Genomic DNA, 23557 nt, shown 5'->3' with positions numbered 1-23557 from the left:
CCGAGCTCCACCAGAAGTGAGTCGTGAAGAAGTCAAAGTAAATGCGCCAAACAAACCACCCACCTGCTACGTGCTGCCGGTATAAGTATGCTGAGGAAAGAGTCAAATTAACGGGTTGAATCGTATAACGGTCAGTACACAAGATTCTGATTTATAATTAGTTCTTGTAGCCTGGGTTCGACTCCCAGTTCGACCTTCACAGCTCAAAGCGTGAACATTATGTTTTGAGCAGTCTTTTGTGGGAACTTTTGGGGGAAACGGCAGGGGACACCGTGGTCTGAACACCCGAGGCCGGGTATCGGAACCCTAGATATCGGCTCCGGTGTCGGTATCCCAAAGACTAGAGGCATCGTGAAAGCAGTTATGTTGGTGACGGCGCAGCAACAGTGAAGTCTGATTTCGTACTGACTGACCATCAAACTTTCCTCCGGCACGGGCAGATCGCGACATCGCTTTCAGCGCTCTGGAGCCGTGACGCCGGGCCGAGGTCCGAGAACTCCACTCGGGATACCCGAAACCTTTCGCCGACTTGTTCTTTGTATCGACCCATCGTTCTGGACAGCAAGAGTGGACAGCAATGCGCAGCAGCGAAAGCAGTGTCACTGAAATGGAACTTTCCTCAGACGATGTTATGTATCATTTGTCAATGCTGCATGCTGCGGAGTTTCCCCCAGTCACGTAGCCTCCGCCCCTCCCTCGGGTTTCCCGGCTTGACGCTCGGGCATGCCGCATCGCCATGGTCGTTTACAACCCTCAGCCTGGCACGTATATATCGCGCAGGGGCAAGCGGGGCCTCCCCATCTCACTGCACGCCATGAAATACGACGAGAATGGCAACCGCCTCATGTGAGCGTTCGCCGGCGGCGCTAACAACAGCACGGGCTACGTCCCCCAGCTCGCATTGACTGGCGTCGCGATCGCCGCCTACTTCCTCCTGTCGGCGTGGTGCGCCTTCCGTACGTGCCCGTCGGCCGCGCTGATACAGTCTTCGCACGCACCAAGCCACGACCCAAGTATATGTTGTGGATCACGATAGGCACTTTCACGATGGCGGTGGGCTTCGGCGCCCGCATCCCCATGACGAACGACCCGGGGAGTCTGGGCATCTACGTCGTCACCACTCTCGTGCGTTTCTCAAGAAATCGCTGACGCGTAGTTTACGCTTCTTTCGCCTTGTGCGTTCCTCGCGCAAGACTACGTCCTACTACCCCGTCTCGCGAGCTGGCTCGACGCCGAGGACTGCCTCTTCCTCTCCGCTCGCCTCGTGGCGCGCATCTTCATCGGCTCAGATATCTGCACATTTTTGATCCAAGCCGCCGGCGGCGGCATGACCGCCATCGAGTCTATGGCTTCTATTGGCGAGAAGGTGCGCTTCGCGCGACTTAGCTGACGCAGATCGCGCTTGTCGGCCTCATCATCCAGTGCATCAGCTTCGGCCTCTTTTGGATTCTACTCGTCGTCTTCGCCTTCCGCCTGTACTCTTCCTATGCGCCGGAGCTGACGCCAGGCGCAGCAACCACCCCGAGAAGTGGGCGAGCGGAAGTGGGTTCAAAGGCTGGAAGACGCTCTACTGGGCCATCCAGTGGACGTGTATCGGCATCATGGTGCGATGCGTTTTCCGTGTCATCGAGTTCGCCCAAGGATACGGGGGATATCTACGCAACACTGAGTGGTGCTACTATTCGTTGGACACGCTGCCACTCTTCTTGGCCATCATCATCTGGGCTGTCGTGTGGCCGCCCTCCATACTGGTTGAGAGCAAGAAGTGGGCCCTCGCCAGCCCTGAGTACGGCCTCTCAAATCTCGACGGCTCATCCACGTTCGCGCCAGTCACCCCAGAAAGCTCGTACACCAAGGCCTGAGGCAGGTGCAGTGTGTATCACGACAGTTGTGGACTCTCAAGCAATTAGACAGAAGGACAAACATATACACCCAGCAGAACATACCCTCATTAGATGCGACGCACTCTCCACGCAAGTCTGTGCATGCGGCGGCCGCGCACAGACGTGACGGCCGCCGAGCAATCGAGATCTCTTCAGGATCTACCATGACGCTGCTGCATCTCATCGCATCTCATCTTATCTCAACGTACAGCGCTACAACTGGTACCTATACCCGGCAGCAAGCTGGACTGCACTGGGACCATGCCGCCCCAAATACCTGCCTTCGTCCATTTTGCGGTTTTCCCGCTTGAAGTACCACCTTGTAACTACAGCCATCCCGATACACAGCGCGCTGGCAACAAGGTCGACACTGAAGGCCGGCACGAAGCGTGGAGGCGAGAAGTACAGATACGAGCTCCAGATATTGGGTGTCTGCGCGAACGCGTTGATAATCGAGTACACGATGGCGCGCTTGGCACTTGGGCCGGTAATATTGGCCCCGACCCACGACAGGATAATCGTCGAGGCGGCGTAGAAGCCGAAGGGAAGCAGGCACATGGCAAAGTAGCGCGGGGCCGTTTTGGTGGTTGCCACGGCGATAATATTGCCCACAAGCGTGAAGCACATGGGAATGGCGATGTGGTACGAACGGTTGCGGGTGCGATCCGAGCTAAAGCCGTTGATGATCAAGCCGACTGCGCACAGAATGTACGGCGGAGCCGTAATGGCGAGCGTGGTGGAACGGTCAAAGCCGAGGCCCTGCACAACGATGGGGAAGAAGTTCGTGACCGTCGCCGCGATGAAGCCGAACTGAAGGGTAAGGTTGAGCAGCCACGTCTTGGGGTCGCAAAGCGCCATCTTGAGCGCCGCAAGCACAGACACCTCGTCATTCTCGTCCTTTGTTCCACGGTCGCTTTCCAGGCGCCACAGAAGCATGTCACGCTCTACAGGCGTGAGCCAGCGCACCGTCTCGGGGCGGTTGGGCATAATGAATGCGCAAAGTATCGCCACGCCGAACGTCATCGCGCCCTCGACGATGAAGAGCCATCGCCAGCCCGCGAGGCCGTGTACCCCGTCGAGCTTGAGGATACCGATGGCGAAGAGACCGCCAAAGGCGTTACCTACTTGCGAACCGGTGTAGAATGCCGCGGTGCGCAGCGCCATCTGCCGGCGCGGGTAGAAAAGGGAGACCAGGAAGACGGCTGCCGTCAGCCACACTGACGGTAAACGACTCACCGCCGGGGAAGAAGGCAGCTTCAACTACGCCCAGCATGGTGCGGCATACAGCGAGGCCCGCGTAGCTCTGCACGGCGCCCGTGCAGGCGCTGACGATGCCCCACAGGCTCGCGTTGAAGCAGAGGTAGTAGGCAGGATACTTGATCTTCCCGACGATCATGTTGGAGGGAATCTGGAGGGCGACGTAGCCCGCGAAGAGCACAGCAACGCACGTCGCGTACTGCTGCGTCGTAAGGCCCAGATCCTTGTCAATGCCCGCGACCTTGGCTGACGAGAGGTTCTGTCGGTCCAGAAAATTGAGTAGATACAGAAGCGTCAGAGCGGGGATGAGCATGATGTCGACCTTGCGGGTTGCACGTTTCGCGGCGGCCTCGCGCTCCTCCTCGGTGAGAGTTGCGAGAGAGGCCGGGAGTCGCACGGCAAGGTGGTCGTCCCCGCTCCGCGACCGGACGGGCGAAAGCGAATCTTTGTGGATTGAGCCCTTCTCAGACATCATGAGTGGGCGTCTCGTGACGCTCTGTTGAGCATTATATGCTATGGGAAATGGGCTTATCGCCCACCTCCTACCAACATTTAGAGTTACAGCGTCAGGCTCCATCATTTCACTCTGGTTGTTTAGCGCGCGCCGCTTTGCGGCGATCGGCATCTAACGGAGTTGGGGAGATATGCGACCGAACCCGCGGCAGTCGTCTTGCCGAATAAGAGAGGTGCGGTTGTCGTATAGAGTCTGCACGCGACTTGAGACAGTGCGGTTTCCTGATCATCTGCACGTTGATGGGACCGCATGGGCTATCGCCTTATCATGTTTGTGACAAGTATGTCCAGGGCAAGGCACGCGATAGTCGGCGATCTGTCGGGAGCCGGGCATCTGAATTCAGTGATCATAGTGAGGCATAAGATGCGGAGTCACAGTGTACGAAGCTAGTCAACGTTCCGAGTTGGTCGGATATGCGTGCGCTATCAGCAAAGATGAAAGAAACGAGCATAGAACCGCATGGCCCTCTCCGACTGGGAACGGCCCATGAACGACCCGGGGCGTGCAATTCAAGCAAAATGAAAGTGTCTAGCCACCAGCGCGTCCGGGAAAAGCTGCGGAGAGACGTAGGATCCTCAGATATCCCTCGAGCTTGCGTGGAGTGGAATCATCTGGTAGAGTGGTATCATCTGGAGTCCTGTGGCCACTAAGTAACTTTGCAAGATTGAACAGCTGCTGAGAGACACGCCGCCCGTCAGGTCTCGTGACGACAAACTTGGTGAGTGCCTGGCCAGCCTCACACGACATGACGTGTTGCACGCGAAAGTGGGACAACCTCGGCATGTGGAAGTGGGCGGTGAGTGAACCTGCCATCTCCCCTCACTTCCAGTCCTACGTGCTCCCAGTCCTGGGTGAATAAAAAAGCCGTCGAGTCAGCCTGTGCGGCAAAATGCAATGATATACATGACCGACGGTGCCCGCAGCTCATGCCGTGACCTGCGCAAGCATGCCCTGCTCGGCCTTGAGGGCATCCTCGAACTCCGCCTCGCCCGTCCGCAACGCGCCCTCGAAGTCGACGAGTGACAACCGCGGCCCCGACACCATGATGTTGCAGAGGTTGACGTCGTTATGCACGATTCCGGCAGTGTGCAGCTTGTCGTATGCAGCCCGAATGGCATCTCTAAACGTCAGTTCCACCTCTCTGGCACAATTCCGAATCCGGGACGCCGCGCCGGCTTGGCGCTCGGGCCCCTCCACGCCAGCTCTGCTTCGACTTCGCATGCTGCTCGTCACTCACGCGTATTCCTTCGCCTGTGCCCAGTCTCGCACTTTCGCCTGCAGGCTCTCGCCGACGTCCTCGACCGCCATGACCAGCAACTCGTAATCGGGTCGGTACGGCGACTTAGAGGGACACGTCCCGCGCCACAGCCCGTAGAAGCGCGGCACCACGCTCCCCTGTAGCCCCTGCAGAGCAGTGTAGAGGCGCGCCTCGCGCTCCATCGCCGCGCGGCGGTCCGGAACGGCGGCGTCGGCGTCATCGTCCTCCTCCTCGCCTTCTTCGTTGGTGGCGCCGTTGGCGCTGGCGCTGCCGTTCCGCCGCCGGTCAAGCTGCTGCTCGCCGGCGGCGAGCCATGGGTCGCAGATCTTGGCGACGACAGGTGTATTCCCCAGCATCGCGTGGTAGACATCGTAGGAGCGGCCTTGACCGCGAAGCGTGAGGAGGGTGAGCTTGGCGCTGGAGGAGGGGGCGACGAGGGGCTCGAAGACATAAGGGCGACCGCGCTCCAGCTCAGCGCGTCGGCCCGGGCGGAAGGTCGGGCCGGCGACAATGTCGAAGGCTGTAGACATGGTGGAGAGGAGTGGATGGGATGGGAGGAATGCAGATGTGAATGTTGAGATGTCGGGATGAGGGGTCAAGCGGGTCAAGATCGTGAAGATCGACTCATCCTGATCACGTCGGATCTTGCCGATCTATAAATTTGGTCCCGTTGTCCCCATCAGAGTGGTTGACATGACATTGCGCCTTACCACGTTTGGTGATGCGCTAATCAACGCGACTGTCTTTGCGGGCGTCGATTCTCATTCGTCTGCGTAGGAGGCGATAATGGCTTGTGGCTGGACATGGCACGACACTTGAAACTGATACCGATGACATGCTATAATCCCATATGTTACATCATACAACGTCTGCACCGCTCAGTGGTGGAGCTCTTACCTATCTCGCCTCCCGCTCCCGCGCCATCACCCTCTCCATAGTTTGCAACAGATCATCGAGGCGGTATGGCTTGACGACGACGGCGTCAAAGTCGGCCATCGCGCTCTCGAGCTGTGCATGCCGTGCGTTTCCCGCTGAGGTCAGCCTGATCTCAATGATGACTCACTCAACGCGACGATCGGTGTCACGTCCAACTCGCCCGCGGCCTCAGCAATGCGCACCTGCCGCGTGGCGGTGTACCCATCCATGACAGGCATTTCGAGGTCCATGAGCACGCAGTCGTACCCCGTGCCGACCTCTCGCGTTGCAGCTTTCACCTTCTCCAACCCCTCGAGCCCATTCGTGGCCGCTATTGTTAGCCAGCGTCGTTCTTGCACGCACCCTCCGCGATGATCCCCACGTGCTTGAGCTGCCGCAACAAAACCGTGCGATTGATCACATTGTCCTCGACCACAAGCACGCGCCGCTGGCCATCTCTGCGCGTGATGGTAGGAATCCGTTCAACGCCAGGGGCAGGAGCGTGCTTCTTGATCTCTCCGACGCGACACTGGATGAAGAATCGGAACTCTGAGCCCTTGCCGTATTCACTCGTGACCTCAATCCGGCCACCCATTCGCTCGACGATCATGCGGCACACGAATAGCCCAAGCCCGGAACCGCCGAAAACCGTGTGCGTCATCGGAGAGGCCTGTGAGAAGCGCTGGAAGAGGTTGCCCAGCTCTGTCTCGGTCAACCCAGGACCCGTGTCCGCCACTGAGACGTAGAGATAGATTGGCATGCCCTCCTTAAGCGGTGGAGGTCGTGTGCTGGGAACAGGTTTAGAGCACCCGTCGTCGAGAGGAGGTTCAACGCCGATATCCATACTCAGCCGAACTCGCCGCTCGGTGGAGTTAGCCGTGAAACGTGTCGCGTTCGAAAGTAGATTCGACACGCTGTACATTAGCTTGAGCTGCGAGCTCTCGTGGTGACGTACACTTGACCAAGGCGAACGGGATCTGTCATGATCGTTTCCACGCCTAAATCCTGGAACGATGGCGACATGTCTAGCTGAAGCGCGATGCGATTCATCCGCGCTTCGTTCTGGAATATCGCGATAATGCCGTGGGCATTCCCGCGTATGTTTGTGCTGACATCGAACATTTCTGCTGTCAGCTTCCTTCATGAAACAGCACTAACGAAGAAGGTTTAACTGGATCTTACCAAGGGACAGCACGTCATTGCAAATGCGCTCCTGGGCCAGTCCGCACTGATAGATGCTGTCAAGCGCCTCAAGGTCCTCGACCAGTGTGCTGACCAGCTGCTGGGTAGGATAGAACGCCCGGTTCTCCTTAAGCACTAGTTCAAATTGATCATGCAGGAACACGAGGTTTGTCTTGACGAGCGCGGCGCACTGCATGAGCGAACTCACGGGGTTGCGCATCTCGTGGCTCGTAATGTCGATGAGCAGCTCCTGCTGGCGCCGTGCCTCTTCGGCTTCGGCGCGACGCATCTCGGCGTCCTCGACCCTCTGCCGCTGCATCTCCTCATTGAGTTTGCGCTCGGTGATGTCCATAGAGCACGCGATAAAGCTCTTTTCATCGGACAACCGCGTCTCAGGCAGCCGATAGACAGTGAGATGCGCTGCGTAAGCCCAATCACGGGCGGAAACTCACCCCACCGCCCGTTCTTCCACTGAACTTCGATCACCATGCGCTGCGCGTCTCCTTTGGAGAACGCCTCCCATACTGGAACGGCTTCCGCGTAACTCTCTTTCGTCAATAAATGGCGCCAGTCGTCGAGGCACCGCGGTAACTGCTCCTTCGAGAAGCTGGTCATGGCCAGCCACGTCGGGTTTGCGTAGAGAACCTGCGCCTCGGCATCGACGCGGAACATGCCCACTGGCGAGCCTAAAGTTAGAGGCCATCAATAGAGACGAAACATGCTCACCTTCAGTAAGCAGGCGTAACTCAGCAGTACGCTCCTCGAAGAGCTGTTCCAGAGCCCGCCGCTTCTTGCCAAGCTGCATTTGCATGTCGGCACGAGTGATTAGCTCGCGCGCGTTGAACGGCTTCGACAGCGTGTCATCGGCGCGGAACGTTCCACCGTCGCGCACAACGTCGGCCGCAGTCAATAGAAGGATGGGAACGATACGCTGGGCCCGCGTACCAGCCCTCAGCTCGGCGATCAAGCCCGGTCCGTCAAGCTGGCATCAGCCGCATTCTTATGCTCACTCACATCGGGAAGCACCGCCTCAGATATAATCAAATCAGGCGCAAATTCGTCGAAGCGGTCAAGTGCCTCCTCAGCATTGGCTGCCTCAACCACTTTGCAAAACGGCCTCAGGATTGACACAATGTACCGCCTGCTGTCTGGCACATCTGGGGTCAGCTCCCTCATCTCAGACACACACCGTCAACAACCAGAATGACGTCGTGGGGAGTGAAGTAGACTGTGCCATGGTCGTGGTTGGAGGAGCCGCGGGACAACTCGCCGCTCGCTTCCGAGCTGTGACCGTTTGATAGGAGCGAGAAACCATTGGGCATCGAGGCTATCGCATCCTCTCGTTCTCGCTGGGCGATAAACAGCTCGTCGAGCACCTCATGTCCGAACTGGGCAGCAACACGAGGGACAACTTGATCCGAGGGGTCCCCCAGCGCTTCTTCTGGCAGATGACTGGAGCCAAGCGGCAGCTCGACGCGGTAGGTGAATCCCTCATCCGCTTCCATCATGCGCGTGAAGACGCCCCCATGGAGCTGAACAAGTTTCTGAGGTTAGCTGCCACGCCTTGGTATAGCTCTTATCTCACCTTGGCAAACTCGAGGGCGATGGTGGTGTCGCTCGCTTCGGAGCGCCGTCCAGAGCCATTGGCTCCCGCTGAAGTGGTGTCGCCGATGGTTATAATTGCGCGGGAGCCCTCGTACTCGAGACGAACCTCCATCGAGCGATGAGAAGACAGTTCAATGGCGTTCCCGATGAGCACGAACAGAATCTTCTCCCACAGCTCGCGGTCGACGAATGTCTCGCGCTGCGTCTCATCACACGCAATTGTGTAATCGATCTGGCATTTGTGCGCGGCCTTCAGGAACATGCCTGCGACGCCGGCGGTGATGCACCCGAGATTCTCGCGGTGAAATGACCCCTTGAACCGCCCATTCTCCAGGCGTGAGAGGTACATTATCATTTGGACGAGCCGCTTTAAGCGGCGCACGTTGCGGCGAGCCAACTCGACCATGCCCATATGCGGGCCTTCCCTCATCTCGGCCAGCAAGTCATCCAGTGGACCAGAGATAAGGGTGATTGGAGTGAACAACTCGTGAGAGACATGAGAAAACAAGCTGCTCTTGGCGCTGTTCAGCGACGCGAGGTTGTCAATCCGATGCTGGTCGCCGTGATACAGCCGCACGGCCGCGAGGTACGACGCTGCCTGGAACCGAAGTCTATTGTCAGTCGTGCAGTGACAGAGACTCACTCAGAGACAAACTCGGCGTAGGTCGAATCATAATCAAGCCGACAGCTGAGTCCGAGCACAAGCACCGCGCCGGGCAGTCCATCCTCGCTGTTGAGATTAAGCGGAACGACTACTGCGGCGTTGGGAAGCTCGTCCCACGCGCGCACGGGGTACCCGCCGATGAGCGCTCTGATGTTCGGGACTACGATGGGGGCACGCGTCCGCATTGCCTCTTCGAAGGGCCAAGGCCAGTCCGTTGAGGGTGTGCGTGGCCGGCTTGCAGGCTTGTCCATCACCGCCCCGCGTTCGAGTGTGACGACCTGCGGCGCTGAAGGATGTGTGTCGGGGATGCCGACGCCGCCTGCGTACCGCAGGCGCACCTGGTCGTCTTCTTCGCGATGAACATGCACTGATGTCAGGGCAGTCTCACTTACTACTCACGTCGCTGGTCCACAAGGTAGAGAAGGGCAAAAGGCGCCTCCTTCGGGTGTGCGTGTAATGTCTCGAGTAGCCCAGTTTCGAAGCTGTGAAGTGTACGCGCGGCCGACGTGCGCTCTGCCAGCTCGCGCAGCATAGCCACACGTCGATCTGACACGACCTTGGCGGTCGAGTCACGATGCGCATACCACACACCGCCGAACTCGCCCTCGTCATTCATCACCACTGACCAAACACCTGAGCGGTAGGTCTCATATGTCTTGCCGTGCGAGTCGCGATAGAGATACAAGTCGTCGTCCTTGTAGATGCTTGTGCCGGAGAGAACGAGCTCGGTGTAGCTTCCTGCGCCGCTCCACAGCTCCGCCCATGCCTCCGCTCCGCTGGCGCCGTACCCGTGCGGATGCTTCGAGAAGTTCTGTGATCAGACCTGAGCCTGACGCGGCACTCACCTGAGCAAATGCCTCATTGTACAGCATGGTGAGGTCACGCCCCCACCAAATGCACACGCGGATGGGGAAGCCCATGCATAGCCCCATGACCATGCGCAGCGTTGCTGGCCACTGTGACAGTGGGCCAAGCGGCGTCGCCGACCAGTCTTTGGTCCAGAGAAGGGTGCGCACGTCCATCGGCAGGCCGCACGGGTGGGTTTCGTCCCTTGGCCCCGGTTGCGGCACACTCGTCCCATCCTGCTTGATATGGATCGCGTTGCCCGTCACCCAGTTATGGATGACGGACTGGCCATTGAAGAGCGTGTCTTGCGCACCCCCGCGGGGTTTCGAGAACAGCGTGGGGTCTTTACAGGACGGCGCACGCTGGAGGGCCGACAACGGTGGGGAGGAGGCGCTGGAGCCAGCACGGAAGAGGGCGAGGTTGGATCGCGGTCGCATCGTAATGACCCCGAGACTATTGGTAACGCTGGCCGCACCACCTCGGACATACAATGGAAGGGGGGCCATCACGAGTTCGAGAAGCGCCTTGCCGCGGGGGAAGGCAAAGTCCAAAGTGATTGTCTCTGTTTCTTCTGAGAGGTCCTCTTCGAGAGCAGCGGGCGCAAGGGGCGCGTATTCACCCTCGGCGGCATAGGGCGGGCCACGTTTGGAGACGAACTGGCGTGCGGCCGACTCAAGATGATCATCGGACGTGGTGGATGCCGCGACACCGCCGTGCGCGGCCCATGACACGGCCAGACGTTCGCGCTCGCGCAGGCTTCTCACACCGGAGAGCCAGTCGCCAAGGCGTCGTGCGCCGTCCACAGTGATGCAGTCGAGCAGATGGCGCGTGCCTGCGACTCGGGACCAGCGTCTGTTGACCCAGACTGGGGCGAGAGGCTCGGTGAAGCTTGCTGGGCCGAGGGCGTTCCATGGCTGGTCGAAGGGATGGGCTGGGAGTGCTGGGTTGGCGGGGCGGCGGAGGATGAGGACGAACGCTGGGAAGGGGTAGGCCTGGTAGTTAGCGAGGGCGTGGGAGGGCGTACTTCGAGGTAATCTCGTGGTATGTTTGCGAGGTCGAAGGCGGCGTCGACGCCGGTGGGCATATCCGGCCCGCTCATGCCACTGACACCAGAGCGGGTGATCGTGGATGGAAAGAGAGGATGATTGAAGATGGTTGAGGTGCTTGTCAGCGCATCCCGTTTAGAGAGAGCCGACGGAATGAAACCACGGGGGGGGGGGGAGTGAGATAGGAGTGGGTAGGAAGGAAGATGCAGCGGGCAAGGAGAATAATAGAGATGACAAACCAACTCTTTGCCAAGCTCCCAACTCCTCAGCTCCCCACCATTTCCTGCACTCCGGCCCTCGTTTCTCCCGTCTTCCACACCTGGACAGTTGAGCAGATAGAGCAGAGAAGCAAGCTCGACATGCTCGTCATATCCCACAGGCCCCAAGCCGTGCTACTTCGAGGGTGGCGGTCTCCCCAAACACCCCCACATTCCATCAAATTACGCGGCGCTTGTTTGGAGAACAGCTGACGACTGGTGCACTGACGACTCTTCCATTCGGATTGACAACAACGCCTCGAGCTGTCATCATCCAGCAGTAGGGGCGTTCCACCGCGCGGCGCCGGTGCAGCTGCAGGCGACAGTTTCCCATTCACAGATCGACGTAAGTGTGCTTCAACTTGGAGATCAAGGGTCAGGCAAACCGAGACGCTTGGCCAGGACCAGCGGGGAGTTTCGCTTGGCAGACAACCTTGGCCCCTCGTTGAGGCAGCCGAACAGCATTGTAGCGCTTCGAGAGTCACCTCCGACCTCTGAGCCTCCGATGGGCACTGCATGTGCTGTGCTACAGGGTGATAAGATCCTAAAACCGGCTTCAAGGCGAAAATGCCGCCAGTGCGGGGAACACCCCACATTTGCCCACCATGTCTGTACAGCAGGTGCGTTTCGGCATGAACTCTCTCACCCTGAACTAATCATTCATGCATCACTATTCATCACAGCGGGAACTACGGCGTCGTCATCCAGTGTCGTAACATGTTGTCCCTTCTCTTTATCCCTCAGGCCTATGTCCGTGGCGCTTGAACCTCTTCAACGAGACGTGCAGGTCATTCACGCCAATCGGGTCTCTTTCGCCGGGCGCGCCTGGCTCGTCGAAGTCCCCTGCCCAGATATATGCCGGTGCGAGCGGCCGTTCCCTCACATGCACGACGACAGCGTTCTCCTCGGCCGTCTCGGCGCGAATTGGCTCCTTGGTACCCACGAGCATCTCGAGCACTAGGCGGAGTAGCTGGGGCCACGCGGCGGCCCCGCTCGGCATGCTGGCCGGCACCCCTACGACGTTGATGTTGGCTTTAAGGTTGATGACGACGGCGCCGGCGGGGCCGAGCGCGGTGTATTTCGTGGGGCTTTGCGAGGTCAGGCACGCACAGCGGAGGAAAGGTGCCCACAGCGGGGTGACTTCGGCTGGCGGGGCGAGGCGGAGGATCTCCCGCTGCCACCCGTCTATCGGGGCGGGGGGCGCGAAGGACGTCTTCCCGTGTGCGAGCGAGACGACGTCGTCAATCAGCTCCGCGATGTGGTAACCGTACCGCGTGATCAGGGGAAGAGCAATCTCGAGCTGCAGCGGGTCGACATCGGCCAGCACGTCGGCCGCGTTGGAGAGCTGGAGGAGCGGGAAGAAGAAAGCGACATGCTGCGGCCCGTAGTACAGACTTCCGCGGGGGAACGAGTGTGGCTCGAGAACGAGCTCCCAAGTATGCCGGTGTTTATCGTGCTTCATTGCGTGCGAATGCCGTGCTGGGAAGAGATTTGGCCGTCTGCTTTTCATGTCGGTGCGGAGCTAATGACGTCAACTGCGGTCGGTCTACTTTTCACACGTACTCATATGCGCCGAAACCGACCGCTCCATGAAGCATGCGTCTCGAAGATGCTAGTGAAGACGCTGCTGATCCAGGTCAAGGTCACGGGACGTGCAATTCAGCAAGCATTCACGGCCAGATAGTGTGAGCGTGTCGGTCTCGCGTTCCTGCCTTTGTGAAGCGCGCGTTCCGCAGGCGAGTTCCACCCTTCCGCATTAATGCAACTAAAGTGCGCTGGTGATTGTAAGTCACGGCAGGTGGAGAGGGATAGTCACGGCCACATCGCACAACCGCTTGCCTCGGAATGGAACAGTTGTGGTCACAAAGCTGCGAGCAATTTTGGCCTTGCATAGGCTATCTCCCACTCGCAATACAGTCCCACCCCTCTCTGAGTGTTCCGTCCATCACCGTCGCCAGGGTACCAGCTCTGTTCATGCGCCTCCGCCGGGAGTGTTCTCTACAGTCCCTAGATCGCTTACGCCGCCCCCACGTGCATGCACAATCTGCTCGCTCACATGGACGGCGCACCCTGGCATCATTCTCCGAGACTCACTGGGCGTAGCACCTGCTCCACGGGAGTATGCTGAGTGCTACACACTGGCATTCCTGCAGAGGGCGTGCCCAGGCTGGGTAGTCGACGATGACTGCACTTCACGGAGTGGGCCTGACAGCTCTGGCCTTGTCGCGCGGCCCGTTGTGCCCAAGTACATATTGTACAACTAGTGCCCCATCCGCAGCTTCTCGCCCAGCGGCCCCTCAGCCTTTGCTGCCATCCCTCGCACGAGATCCACTAGTTCCTCTACAGCCCGCGGGTCGGTCTGGTGATGCACGACCAAGCGATTGGACCGGACGGTTATTCCCCGCGCGCGCGCCGCCTTCTCCACCTCGCCCAGTGGGATGCCCGCAGCCGCGGGGTCAAAAAACACCATGCTTGTCTGAACGGGTATGACGATGCGACACCCCGCGGCCTCAAGCCCAGCGGCGAGGCGGCGGGCAAGCTCATGCGTATACCGCAGACGCGGGAAGTGGTGCGTGATTGCCCAGTCAGCTGCAGCGGCCAGCGCGCCCGACTGGCGCCACGCCCCGCCGAACATCTTCCGGAACCAGCGCGCACGCGCGACCACCTCCCTACTCCCAACAAGAACGCAGGCGTCAGCGCAGTCTCGGTGTACTCACCTGCCGAGGGGCGCGCCGAGGCTCTTTGAAAGACACAAGCTGGCGGTGTCGAAGGGCGCACATATATTGCTCAGCGATGTGCGCAGGCCCTCTTCGCCGTCCCCTCCTTCACTGAGAACGGCGGCGGCGGCGGCGTTCCACGCCCGCGCGCCGTCGAGGTGCATCTTAATCCCATGCGGATCCGCGAGGCGCCGCACACCCCATGCCACGTCGTCCGGGACCACGACGCCGTCCATAGTGTTCTCGAGCACGATGAGGCGCGTCGGCGCCATATGTACGTCGTCTCCTAGCTGCAGGACTGGCTCGATATCCTCCGCCGTAAGATACAGCCCGTTGGCGGGGCGCGCGGTGTGCGTCGTCGCCTGTGAGAAGAGGGCGGCGCCGCCCGCCTCGTTCTGAAAGTGGTGTGCACGTGCGTCCACTACCACGCTATGCGGAGGCTGCGCGAACAATGAGCGGACAGCGAGTTGGTTCGAGCCCGTCGCGGATGCGCAGAGGAGACCGGCCTCCTTCCCCGCCAGAGCCGCGACGCGGGCCTCGAACGCTGCGGTGTCGGGGTCCTCCAGCTCTACGTCGTCGCCGCGCGAGGCGCGCAGGCCGGCGAGAAGCTGCGCATCGGTAGGAATCGTTATTGTGTCAGCTGGTGTGAGCGGCTTACGGGCGAATGAGGGGGAAATGAGCGCCACGCACTCCGAAAATCGCGGGAGACGGAGCGCAAACGTTTGACGTTCGCCTCGCCGCCCACTTCCGCGGTCACATCGCGCTCTGCGAGCCATTTGAGGTCCAATGCCTGACTGGCGAAGCTGCGTACAGCTACACGCCGCGTTAGAGAGACGCGCGCAAGGTAAGTAGGATGCTGGGCGCGCATGAATGGTGGAGGTGAGCAAATGATGCTCGCTTCGGCACGTCCTGATCAACCTCCACCTCACCTCGGCCTCCCCACCGAGTCCCCAGTGGACTCGAGGTGATCTCCACGCCGTACACGGAGATGAACTGGCGTCCGCGCCACCACTGAGCCAGCCACGATCAGTCGCTGAAGGGCATGCCACCGGGCTCAAACATCTTCCCAAGACGAGAGCAGACCGCGGGAGTGCAGCAGAATGTTGTTCTGAAGGATGTGGGGGCCCTTGCAAGAACCGCAGCAGGTTAAGCTGGCTGTTGCTTTGCCGAAGTGGGGCAAGCCCTCAGCCTCTGCCAAGACGGGCCAAGCAAACTCCCTCCATGTGGTGAGCGGTGAGGTACGAACGTCCAGACCGACAGGGGCTTCCTTATCTTCTGAGAAGCTTCTCAGTACCGTGCCTCGCCATTGTATCAATTGTCGCATTTAGCCTACGGTTCTCAGCCCCCCGCCTCGCACACTACCCTCCCACTGAATAGGACCTGCGGGCTCGCCAACACCTCATGAATAGCGAAAAAGTTGTATCGCAATTGTTCATTGTTCTGAAACACGGCCACCGAGAGGCAGAATCAGAATGTTCGTCTGTTGAAACGCGCACCTGCTGGACGGCACGTGGCCCTGCACCGGCGCCATCGCCGTCCTGCAGGTCACCATTCATAGCTGGCGCGAGCGGTTTCCTCGCTATTTATCGCAAGGACAGTGCATGTACCTAGCGCCGCCCATGTTACTGAAGAGCGGCGAACGAATGGACATCGTCCGACCCGCCGTTTCGAATTTTTCCTGCTCGCACATGGCGGCGTCGAAGGAAACGAAGAATTCAGTGGCTCGGCGCCGCCCAGGCACTCGCAGTTGCTCCCTACACGGTTCTCCCTGTTCTCCGCCTCGCAGGATTGCAGTATGCAGGGTTGCAGGCTGGTGCAAAGCAGAACATGTCGATGCCGAAGTAGGTAAGTCAACATGAGACTCGCAGGTTCGTATGCGGAAGGTTGGCATATTGTGACTGCAGGAGACGTCCGGCTTTCCTGCATCTTTCAATTGGCGGCCTGGCCCATGCTGGCCAGGCTGGGCAACGCCTTTCGCCTGCATCGTTAACCCAAACCTTATCTGGTGCATGAATGATTTCAGATTCGGCACAGTTCATGGGACGGGCGTTGCTTCATGTGGGCCGCGTGTCCTGGGGTGTGCGCGCCTGCATCCGGTTCTGGAAGGCCATGAGACGGCTGGAACACGGACCCCTCCAATTGATATTGGACTCGGCTGGCGACTAACAAATCAGGCGCGTGCGGCCACATTCCAGCATGACATGTCGGAGAATATGCATATCCTCTTCCGTGTCAGGCAGAGAACAATCTCGTACAGCGTGGCGACGGACAGGAACAATTACGGGAATGCTGTCACGCGGGACGGAAGATGGGCATATGACAGGCATTGGACAATACGATGTCTGACAGCGCTGTGGCAGCATCAGCGCTACCATACGTCCCTCGTGCGGGAATGAATCGTCGTCCTGGACGTCGACCTGGAACAGACCATCAGTCGGCGCCGGCACGGGATGCGGACCGGCACACCTCCCTCGCTCCTGTGCGTTTGGTGGCACACGATGTGACAGGCCCCACGCCCATGGCTCCACCGCTCTGCTGGCAGTCACCCGTCACGACTTACACGTCCCGTCACCCGCTGCCGACCGGGTCACTACCGGGTCACTACCGGGTCACTCCGGGTCACCCCGGGTCACTTCGTGACATCACGCCAGCAACGCGGGTCATCATGCACATCGCAATGTGATCAAGGGCGGCGACGTTGGACCTTTTATACGAGGGCGGGCGAGGCCTGGGCGGAGGAGACTGGGTGGAGTGAGGGCAGGGTGAGTTGAGAATGACGCCGACACCTCAGCTCCCCGTGGCGCCTCCTCCACATGCTCGGCCCCACATGACTTTGGATGCCCCGTGACCCAACTGTGTTGCTTCCGAAGTGCATAGAAGTGGAGCGTCGCCGGGCCGAGTGGATCAAGTGGAGTCGGAGATGAGCGCGGTGGGGCCGGCGGGGAGGACAGGAGCTGTACGCTGGTGCGCAGAGATGAGAGCAGGGCTGCGATTGACGCTCAGAGCACCCTGTGGCCCGCGTATGCTCCCAGTCGCCTGCCGCATGCTCAACGCCGGTGTGTCCACAACATGCATTATTCGTGATGATAGATAGATGGTAATGATGCCACTACAATGCCCAAAAAGCCCAAAATTCCCAAACAAAAGACAGCTCCGCCCGCGGACGCTATGCACATACAACCATGATGAGAGAAAAGGTGTTTAGGCGCGGACGGCCGAGGCGAGGTTCCAGTGGCGTGGGGAGCGAGGGAGACCGCGGCGAACCTGCCGGGGCGGGGTGCAAGGCAGTTCGGGCTCGGGGGTGTGTGCGGCCTTCTTGGGCGTGGTGAAGACAGGGCCGAAGGCCTCGTCGACGTCCATGTCCATGTCAAGGAACGGGTCCGCGTCGAACATGAGGTCCTGCAGAGCGGCCGAGGCACTGGAGTCAGCCCATGCCCTCTTGGGGTTTGAGTGGATCACTTACCGCTGCACTGAGGCACGGGCGAATGGGCGCACACGGAATGGGAGGTCGTCCGAGGACGGGGCGGACGCAAGTGCGGAGGGCGCGGCCGTCACGGGGCTCGGGGAGTGCGGGGTGAGGGCGCGGCGCTGCTGGTGTAGTGGTGTTGCTGGGGGAGCTACGGCGAGAATGTGCATCTTTGGTGGGGTGATGGGGTCCGAGGCCGAGGCCGAGTCGAGGTAGGCCTTGCGGAAGCGGGCGGCGGGGCTGGGGGATGGGGGCACGACGGCCTTAGTCTGCGGGGTCTGGGTGCGAGTGAAGCGCGGGGTGGGGGGAGGGAGCGGGGTGAAGCGCTGGCTTCTCGGCGTGCACGGCTCGGCCGACTCGAACGAGGCGTTGGATGGCGACTTGACGAGCTCGGGAGTGGCGAGGAGGGGCTCGAAGGAGGCGTTGGCCTGCGAGTCAGCTGGTGGTGCGAGGTTGTGAGGGAGTGTGGGGTGGAAGGGTGGAGCGGGGGTTGTGGGTGCGAGTGAGGAGCGGCGAGTGCGAAAAGCGCCAAGTAGGAATGATGACTCACACTCTGGCGGGAACGCTTGCGGGGAACGGTGGGGGGCGTCATGAGGTAGGAAGCCATAGTGAGAGAGTGTTCAAGGTGGTTGTGGTGGTTGTTTTAGAGTGATGGGGTGCTGATGCGATGTGATGTGATGAGATGAGATGAAAGACAGTCGCGATGGGGTCTGCTCAAAGATCAACGTCGGCTGGCTTTATCTTGATCGAAAAGTCATGCGCGTCCGGCGGTGCAGCGAGGAGGTCGATGAGGAGGACGAGGACAAGCTCATCAGCGCAGTAGCGCAGTAGCGCAGTATCCTCTGGCCTGCTGCCTCATGCTCTGCGACGCTCTTGACAGACGAGAGCGAGAGAGAACAACGGGACAGACGAGGTCGCCACCAGGGCTTCAGGGACCACATCAGGTCTTTGCATAGGGTCCGGTACCGGAAGCGTACGCCACGGCACGCCCTCACGCCTCTTCAACCTGGCGGCCCTGAATCTCGCACAGTTCCTGACTGCGTTGCGTCCATTGCCCATGGCCCATCCACTGCCACTCTCTCACGACTCACGATTTCTCTCTGTCGTTCTTGGATCAGTTCCATCCTGCATCTTGCCAGCTTGGGCCAAACTCAAAATGCCCTCTATCCCCTTGAGCCCCTCCTGTTCGGCGCCAGCACGTCTGACGGTCCGTGCCATGGGGTATTCGCGGGCTGCTCCACACCAAGCAATGCCTGCGGACGCCAGAGACTGCAGACCGCCGTGGCACCGAGCACAACCTCGCCATGTTCATGCCAGGCGCTCCGTGCGCACCAGATCGGGGCCCGAGCGCATCGCATAATCGGCATCTCGATCTCGCATCGGCCACTCCGACTTCATGACCGCTCTGTACCCGTTTCTGTCTGTCGACTGCCTAATTGCCTAATGTGCTGTGCTGATGACCATTCAGCAGATTATCGTGGCGGTCATGCATTGCCGTACGGGAGGTAATGAACGCCCGTCCTCATGTGCGGAAGGTTGGAAGGTTTGCACGCATACTTCAGCCACCGCGCGCTTCCGCGTTGTTGGGTCCCGCGGAGATGCGCACGACGAGTCTGATTGCATGATTGAGTCTTGCGTTTGGTCTCAGCTTGTCAGGTGCGAGGCGCGATCAGGCGCCAGAATCAGGCGGCGGGCGTATAGCAAGGCATGGCTTGGACATGAGACGCGGACTCTGACAGATGGCAGTGCGACTGCGACGCCCATTGGCTTGACGGGGATACTGACGGGGACAAGGGATGCATGGCGGTGGCGCCTGCCCGGATCGCACCTGAAGCCAGGCATGCGCAATGCAGCTTTTCACCCAGCGTGCCCGGCGCACCCAAGGGGCTACCAAGACCCAACGCTCTTGCATGCCGCCCGGATGCCGTTACATGACCTGTACGTCCACCCACTGGGCCGCCGCAGCTCTATCAGCCCCCAATGTATCTCCATACCGCTGCGCCGGAACGTGGGGTGGGCAACTGCCGCGGATTACGCGGATACAACGGACGATTTCGTCCCCGTCAACGCGTACGCGGGAGATCGCCTGCCACCATCTCATCATCTCATCTGCCTCGCCGCGCCCCGATCGCGCCCGCACTCCAGTTCACTTTGACGCACTCCGTTCCGCTCCTGCCAGCGAGCCGTGCACAGGAACGGCGCGTCCGAGCGCCGAGCCTGAGTCCCGGAGCCGAGACAATCAGACAATCAAACAAACAAGTCGCGTCAGCAACAATGGAGCTGTGTGAGGAAAAACAGTCGCGTCTAGCCAGGACAAAGCCGCATGCCTCATTTTCCAAGGCTCACCGCCCTGGTTCAAGCCCCAACGCCCGCAACATCTACCATGCCGCAACCACGCCATCCTCATCGCTAGACGAGGTCATGTTGCAGGGGGTGGCTTGCGATGCGCGCGTGGGCATTCCACTATCTTAGTGTCAAGCTCGCTAACCCGCGTTCGCAAGCTCCGTGACGGGTCTTGATCACGGGCTGGTGCCTGTCCCTCAAGAGGCATGCAAGATGCCAGGCTGAAGCGACATGGAATGAATACCTGCCTGGCCAAGCCAGATCAAACCTTGTCGCAGGAATCCTCCGCCAACATGATATTCGTGTCGCATAGTGCAAATATCCCCGACTCATGCCCCCCCCCCCCCCCCAAAACCGTGCCGTGAACAGCCGTATTGTACCCGCGGGCAGGGACGAGCTGTCACGGCGCTGCGTCGACGGATGACGTGGCGTGTGATTGTGATGGATGATTAGAGCCAGCGTTATGCTTCTCACGCTATCCACCTGATGCCCATGCAAGACAATGACTTGTGAGCTCGGCGGTCGCCGGACTATCGCCGAGAGGGCTCGTGGTCAGCTTCCAGGCTGACGCGCAATGCCTCATGTCCGTCATCTGGCCGAGCACCCTCAAGGCGCAAATCGCGGCGGCAGCCCGGCTCCAACCGAAGTGAGGGTGTCGCCGTGAGGCTTCCCCCGTGGGGGCGGCGGCGGCGACGCCGCTGATCTACGGCATTCATTGTGCTCTGTGGCGCGTTCCGCCCACTTTCTGGGCCGTCATGTGCAGCCCATGTGCTTCTTAGAAGATAAGCGTGTCACTTTGACATGCTTCTCGAAAGGGGTTACTTCTCGGAGGTTGAGAGAGGAAGAGACTGCGCTGCAGAGGGGTCACGAGGCCGACGGCTCAGAGCGTACGGACGGCCATTCCTCCGTGCACCACTGGATTTGGGACACCAGCGTGCTGACGGCACGTCGCGGCCAAATTCCGGCCGCCACATTCCAGCTGGTCTGTGCGCAGGGACGAGAGATGGCGAGAGATATCGCAGGGAGCGCTCGGACCGACTGAGAGAGTGGGGGTGCACGGTCCGCGGCTAGCCTCGGGCCCGGCCCCGCGGCGTCGGCGACTGCCAACGCCTCAAAGGAGCTTCTGGGCGGTCTAGCGCGCCACATCCGGTTTCACCGCTTCTCAAGTTCCGGATGGTCGGCTTCGGGCGAAGAGTTCCGAGCCCTGTTCCGGCAGTTTGGGACGTGGCGGAAGCGCTACCACTATACTTGTATTCTGCAGAATTGATAATCGGAGCGTTTTTCAGAACAGGCCGGTGGTGCAGCTGCGGCGCGGTGCGGTCTGCCAGTGAGGGAGAAGTTGACGATCGATCGCTGATGCATGACCTCGCCTGAAGAAACGCCTGAAGGATAGTGGTGATAGCGTTGACCCGGCGGGGATGAGGATCCGAACCCCCCGAGTCCGCCACCTGAGCGGGAATCATCAGTCTGACGGCGGTGGATCATCCGTGCGTAAAAATCTGACCTGAGCGGCATACGCTGATCACCGTTCGGTAGTCGGTGCCCACCGGCCGCTGCCTGCTATGTTGTGGTGCTGGCTGGCAAAGGCAGGTGAAAGGGGGACGGAAAGGCGAACACAAGGCAGTCTTGTGTGACCTCCTCCAACACCGTCGGGCTCAAACGTCGTGGGGCTTGTGGGTGACCCAAGAATGGACAAATCGCTCCACTGCAGACCCGCTACGCAGGGCGCTGCTAAACTCTCTCCACTTATCTGATTGACCGCAGTTGGTCATGTGCGTCTGATTTTTCGTCGCGTGCAAATGAGCGGGCTCTAGCTGAGACTACGAGTGCGACTCATAAACACGGCCCAAGCGCAGCTTGAACTGGAGCTCCGAACTGTGCCGAGAAGCGCTCTCTGAAACCTGAGCGACCTGCAGGTCTACATCTCAAACAGGCTACGGAGCTATGCCGGATATGCAGGGCTGTTCCAACGCCCACCCGGTTGAGATACTTGTCCCTTGGGATTGTTTATGTGAAGAGCGATGAGATGGAAAGGGTGCCAGAAGTGATAGGATACTGTGGAGTATCCTGTGACTGTCCTCCTGGGTTTCGAGCTGTGCAACGCGCCGTACTGGCGCACAGTATCACACACTCCTGCCCCCGAAGTAACCTGATCGACACACCTGTATCCGAGGTTACTCACACTCTGAACGTTTGCGACAGGGACGTATGTGGAGTGACACCTCGGAGGTGAGGGGGACACCAGGGATGCCAGGGATACCGGGATGCTGAGAAAGGTGAAGTGTTTGGAATACCGACTTGCCACAGTGTAGCTGCCACACTTCGTGTACCTCCGAAAAAGTGCTCGAAAATTCGTCACTATGCACCACTAACATATATTTGAGGCACTGAGAGAGTTTGACGGACGAATGTGGCGAGGTGGGGCAATTGTTCGAGTGCCGCTTGGCTAAAACATGCTTGGTGTGACCTCTTCCCAACAGCTGGACGCATCTGAACAAGAGCAGCTCTTCTCCTACAAATGCCCACCGTCCAGTTATCTCATTGAGACCTCGGATAATCTCACCCGCCACATGTATGGGGGGACGACATGTTGGAAGATGGTGCTGAGAAACGACTATCATTGTCTGAGAGTAGTAGTTTCCAAGTATCGTTTGTATAGAACTTACTGCGCCACTGCATGGAGCGTCTCGTCCCCCACATGGATTATCTATCGAACTCTTCTTTCTTCGGCGTCTAAGGTTTTACTGTCGACACCTTTGCGCATATCGACGCCCTTCGCATGGCCGCCGCTGCGTCAGGCAGCCAAGGGATGGAAAGAAGTCACTCCCTGCCGGGAGGCTCCAGGAAAATGCTTATGCCGGTAAGACAGTAGTAGTTTGGGAGTCAAGTCCATTGTGGATTGCCTTGGTTCACAAAGTGATGGACGAAGACAGACGATAGTTTCCAACGTCCCATCTGCAGTAGTCCGGTCATACCTCGGCGCACGGAATTTACATTTGGATCACTCTGCCAGTAATTTCGCCATCATAAGGATCAACTACTGATATCTCGCAAACACATCGCGGAGATGGCAGGCACATGGGGCATATTTGGACTGCCTGGGTTTCGCAGATCTCTCGACGCACGACCTTCAGCACGGTGACTGGGCAAAGAGTGCGATGAGGCAAGGGCAGGCAATGCAGAGACATCGATCCTCGCTAGTATATCGGTTAGTATATTCGCCTCTCAAGTCGAGAGATTCAACGCGAAAGAGCAGGGTTCAACTCCCTGGCGGGGAACACGAGAGCCTCCGGGCAGATATTCTCTTTTGTCCAGAGTATTGCGGTCATTATTCCGTCCGTCGAAGGAGCAAAGCTTCCCGCCCGCCCCGCCTCCATGCCTCCCGATTATTCATTTGCTCACAGCTCGAAGTTGACAGGAGTGGGCACCCATTCTTACCACATACTATGGCTACCTCCTCTCGCTCGCGCCGATGTGTTTCTGCATTGTTGAGGGTCGATGAACTGTGCGGGTCGGTGCCGGAGGACTGCGATGATGGTTGGGCGATGCAATGCTGTGGGTTGTGGGTAATAAGAGACGAGACAGGGTTGCGCCATGAGCGCGA

At 59.5% G+C, this 23557-nt stretch overlaps 7 protein-coding genes across 7 annotated transcripts; 1 reads left to right on the top strand and 6 right to left on the bottom strand.

Moving 5' to 3' along the window:
- Positions 1-736: 736 nt before the first annotated feature.
- On the top strand, positions 737-2010 carry COLE_04649 (uncharacterized protein; the record flags this gene model as incomplete). The annotated part of the gene is made up of 5 exons (XM_065626363.1): positions 737-846; positions 877-908; positions 941-1125; positions 1157-1366; positions 1423-2010. 5 exons carry the CDS (start codon positions 737-739, stop codon positions 2008-2010), a joined length of 1125 nt encoding a protein of 374 aa, XP_065482304.1.
- Positions 2011-2096: 86 nt separating this feature from the next.
- On the bottom strand, positions 2097-3612 carry COLE_04648 (uncharacterized protein; the record flags this gene model as incomplete). The annotated part of the gene is made up of 2 exons (XM_018422334.2): positions 2097-3085; positions 3120-3612. The coding sequence occupies 2 exons, from the start codon at positions 3610-3612 to the stop codon at positions 2097-2099; spliced, it is 1482 nt and encodes a 493-aa protein (XP_018281229.1).
- A 966-nt stretch (positions 3613-4578) lies between these two features.
- On the bottom strand, positions 4579-5442 carry COLE_04647 (uncharacterized protein; the record flags this gene model as incomplete). The annotated part of the gene is made up of 2 exons (XM_018422333.2): positions 4579-4774; positions 4892-5442. The coding sequence occupies 2 exons, from the start codon at positions 5440-5442 to the stop codon at positions 4579-4581; spliced, it is 747 nt and encodes a 248-aa protein (XP_018281228.1).
- Positions 5443-5809: 367 nt separating this feature from the next.
- COLE_04646 (uncharacterized protein) lies at positions 5810-11208 on the bottom strand (the record flags this gene model as incomplete). Its single annotated transcript, XM_018422332.2, has 14 exons — positions 5810-5943; positions 5976-6158; positions 6191-6741; positions 6783-6951; positions 6986-7429; positions 7462-7695; positions 7736-7991; positions 8024-8166; positions 8199-8553; positions 8595-9225; positions 9258-9645; positions 9678-10089; positions 10124-11116; positions 11149-11208. 14 exons carry the CDS (start codon positions 11206-11208, stop codon positions 5810-5812), a joined length of 4953 nt encoding a protein of 1650 aa, XP_018281227.1.
- A 952-nt stretch (positions 11209-12160) lies between these two features.
- On the bottom strand, positions 12161-12889 carry COLE_04645 (uncharacterized protein; the record flags this gene model as incomplete). Its single annotated transcript, XM_018422331.2, has 1 exon — positions 12161-12889. The coding sequence occupies one exon, from the start codon at positions 12887-12889 to the stop codon at positions 12161-12163; it is 729 nt and encodes a 242-aa protein (XP_018281226.1).
- Positions 12890-13687: 798 nt separating this feature from the next.
- On the bottom strand, positions 13688-15012 carry COLE_04644 (uncharacterized protein; the record flags this gene model as incomplete). The annotated part of the gene is made up of 3 exons (XM_065626362.1): positions 13688-14114; positions 14145-14784; positions 14835-15012. 3 exons carry the CDS (start codon positions 15010-15012, stop codon positions 13688-13690), a joined length of 1245 nt encoding a protein of 414 aa, XP_065482303.1.
- Positions 15013-17345: 2333 nt separating this feature from the next.
- COLE_04643 (uncharacterized protein) lies at positions 17346-18217 on the bottom strand (the record flags this gene model as incomplete). Its single annotated transcript, XM_018425936.2, has 3 exons — positions 17346-17562; positions 17608-18038; positions 18161-18217. 3 exons carry the CDS (start codon positions 18215-18217, stop codon positions 17346-17348), a joined length of 705 nt encoding a protein of 234 aa, XP_018281224.1.
- Between the last annotated feature and the right edge of the window lie 5340 nt (positions 18218-23557).

Source organism: Cutaneotrichosporon oleaginosum (genome assembly GCF_008065305.1).
Source record: "Cutaneotrichosporon oleaginosum strain ATCC 20508 chromosome Unknown ATCC20508_contig04, whole genome shotgun sequence".
Lineage (NCBI taxonomy): Eukaryota > Fungi > Basidiomycota > Tremellomycetes > Trichosporonales > Trichosporonaceae > Cutaneotrichosporon > Cutaneotrichosporon oleaginosum.
This window is presented reverse-complemented; position numbering and strand designations above follow the sequence as displayed.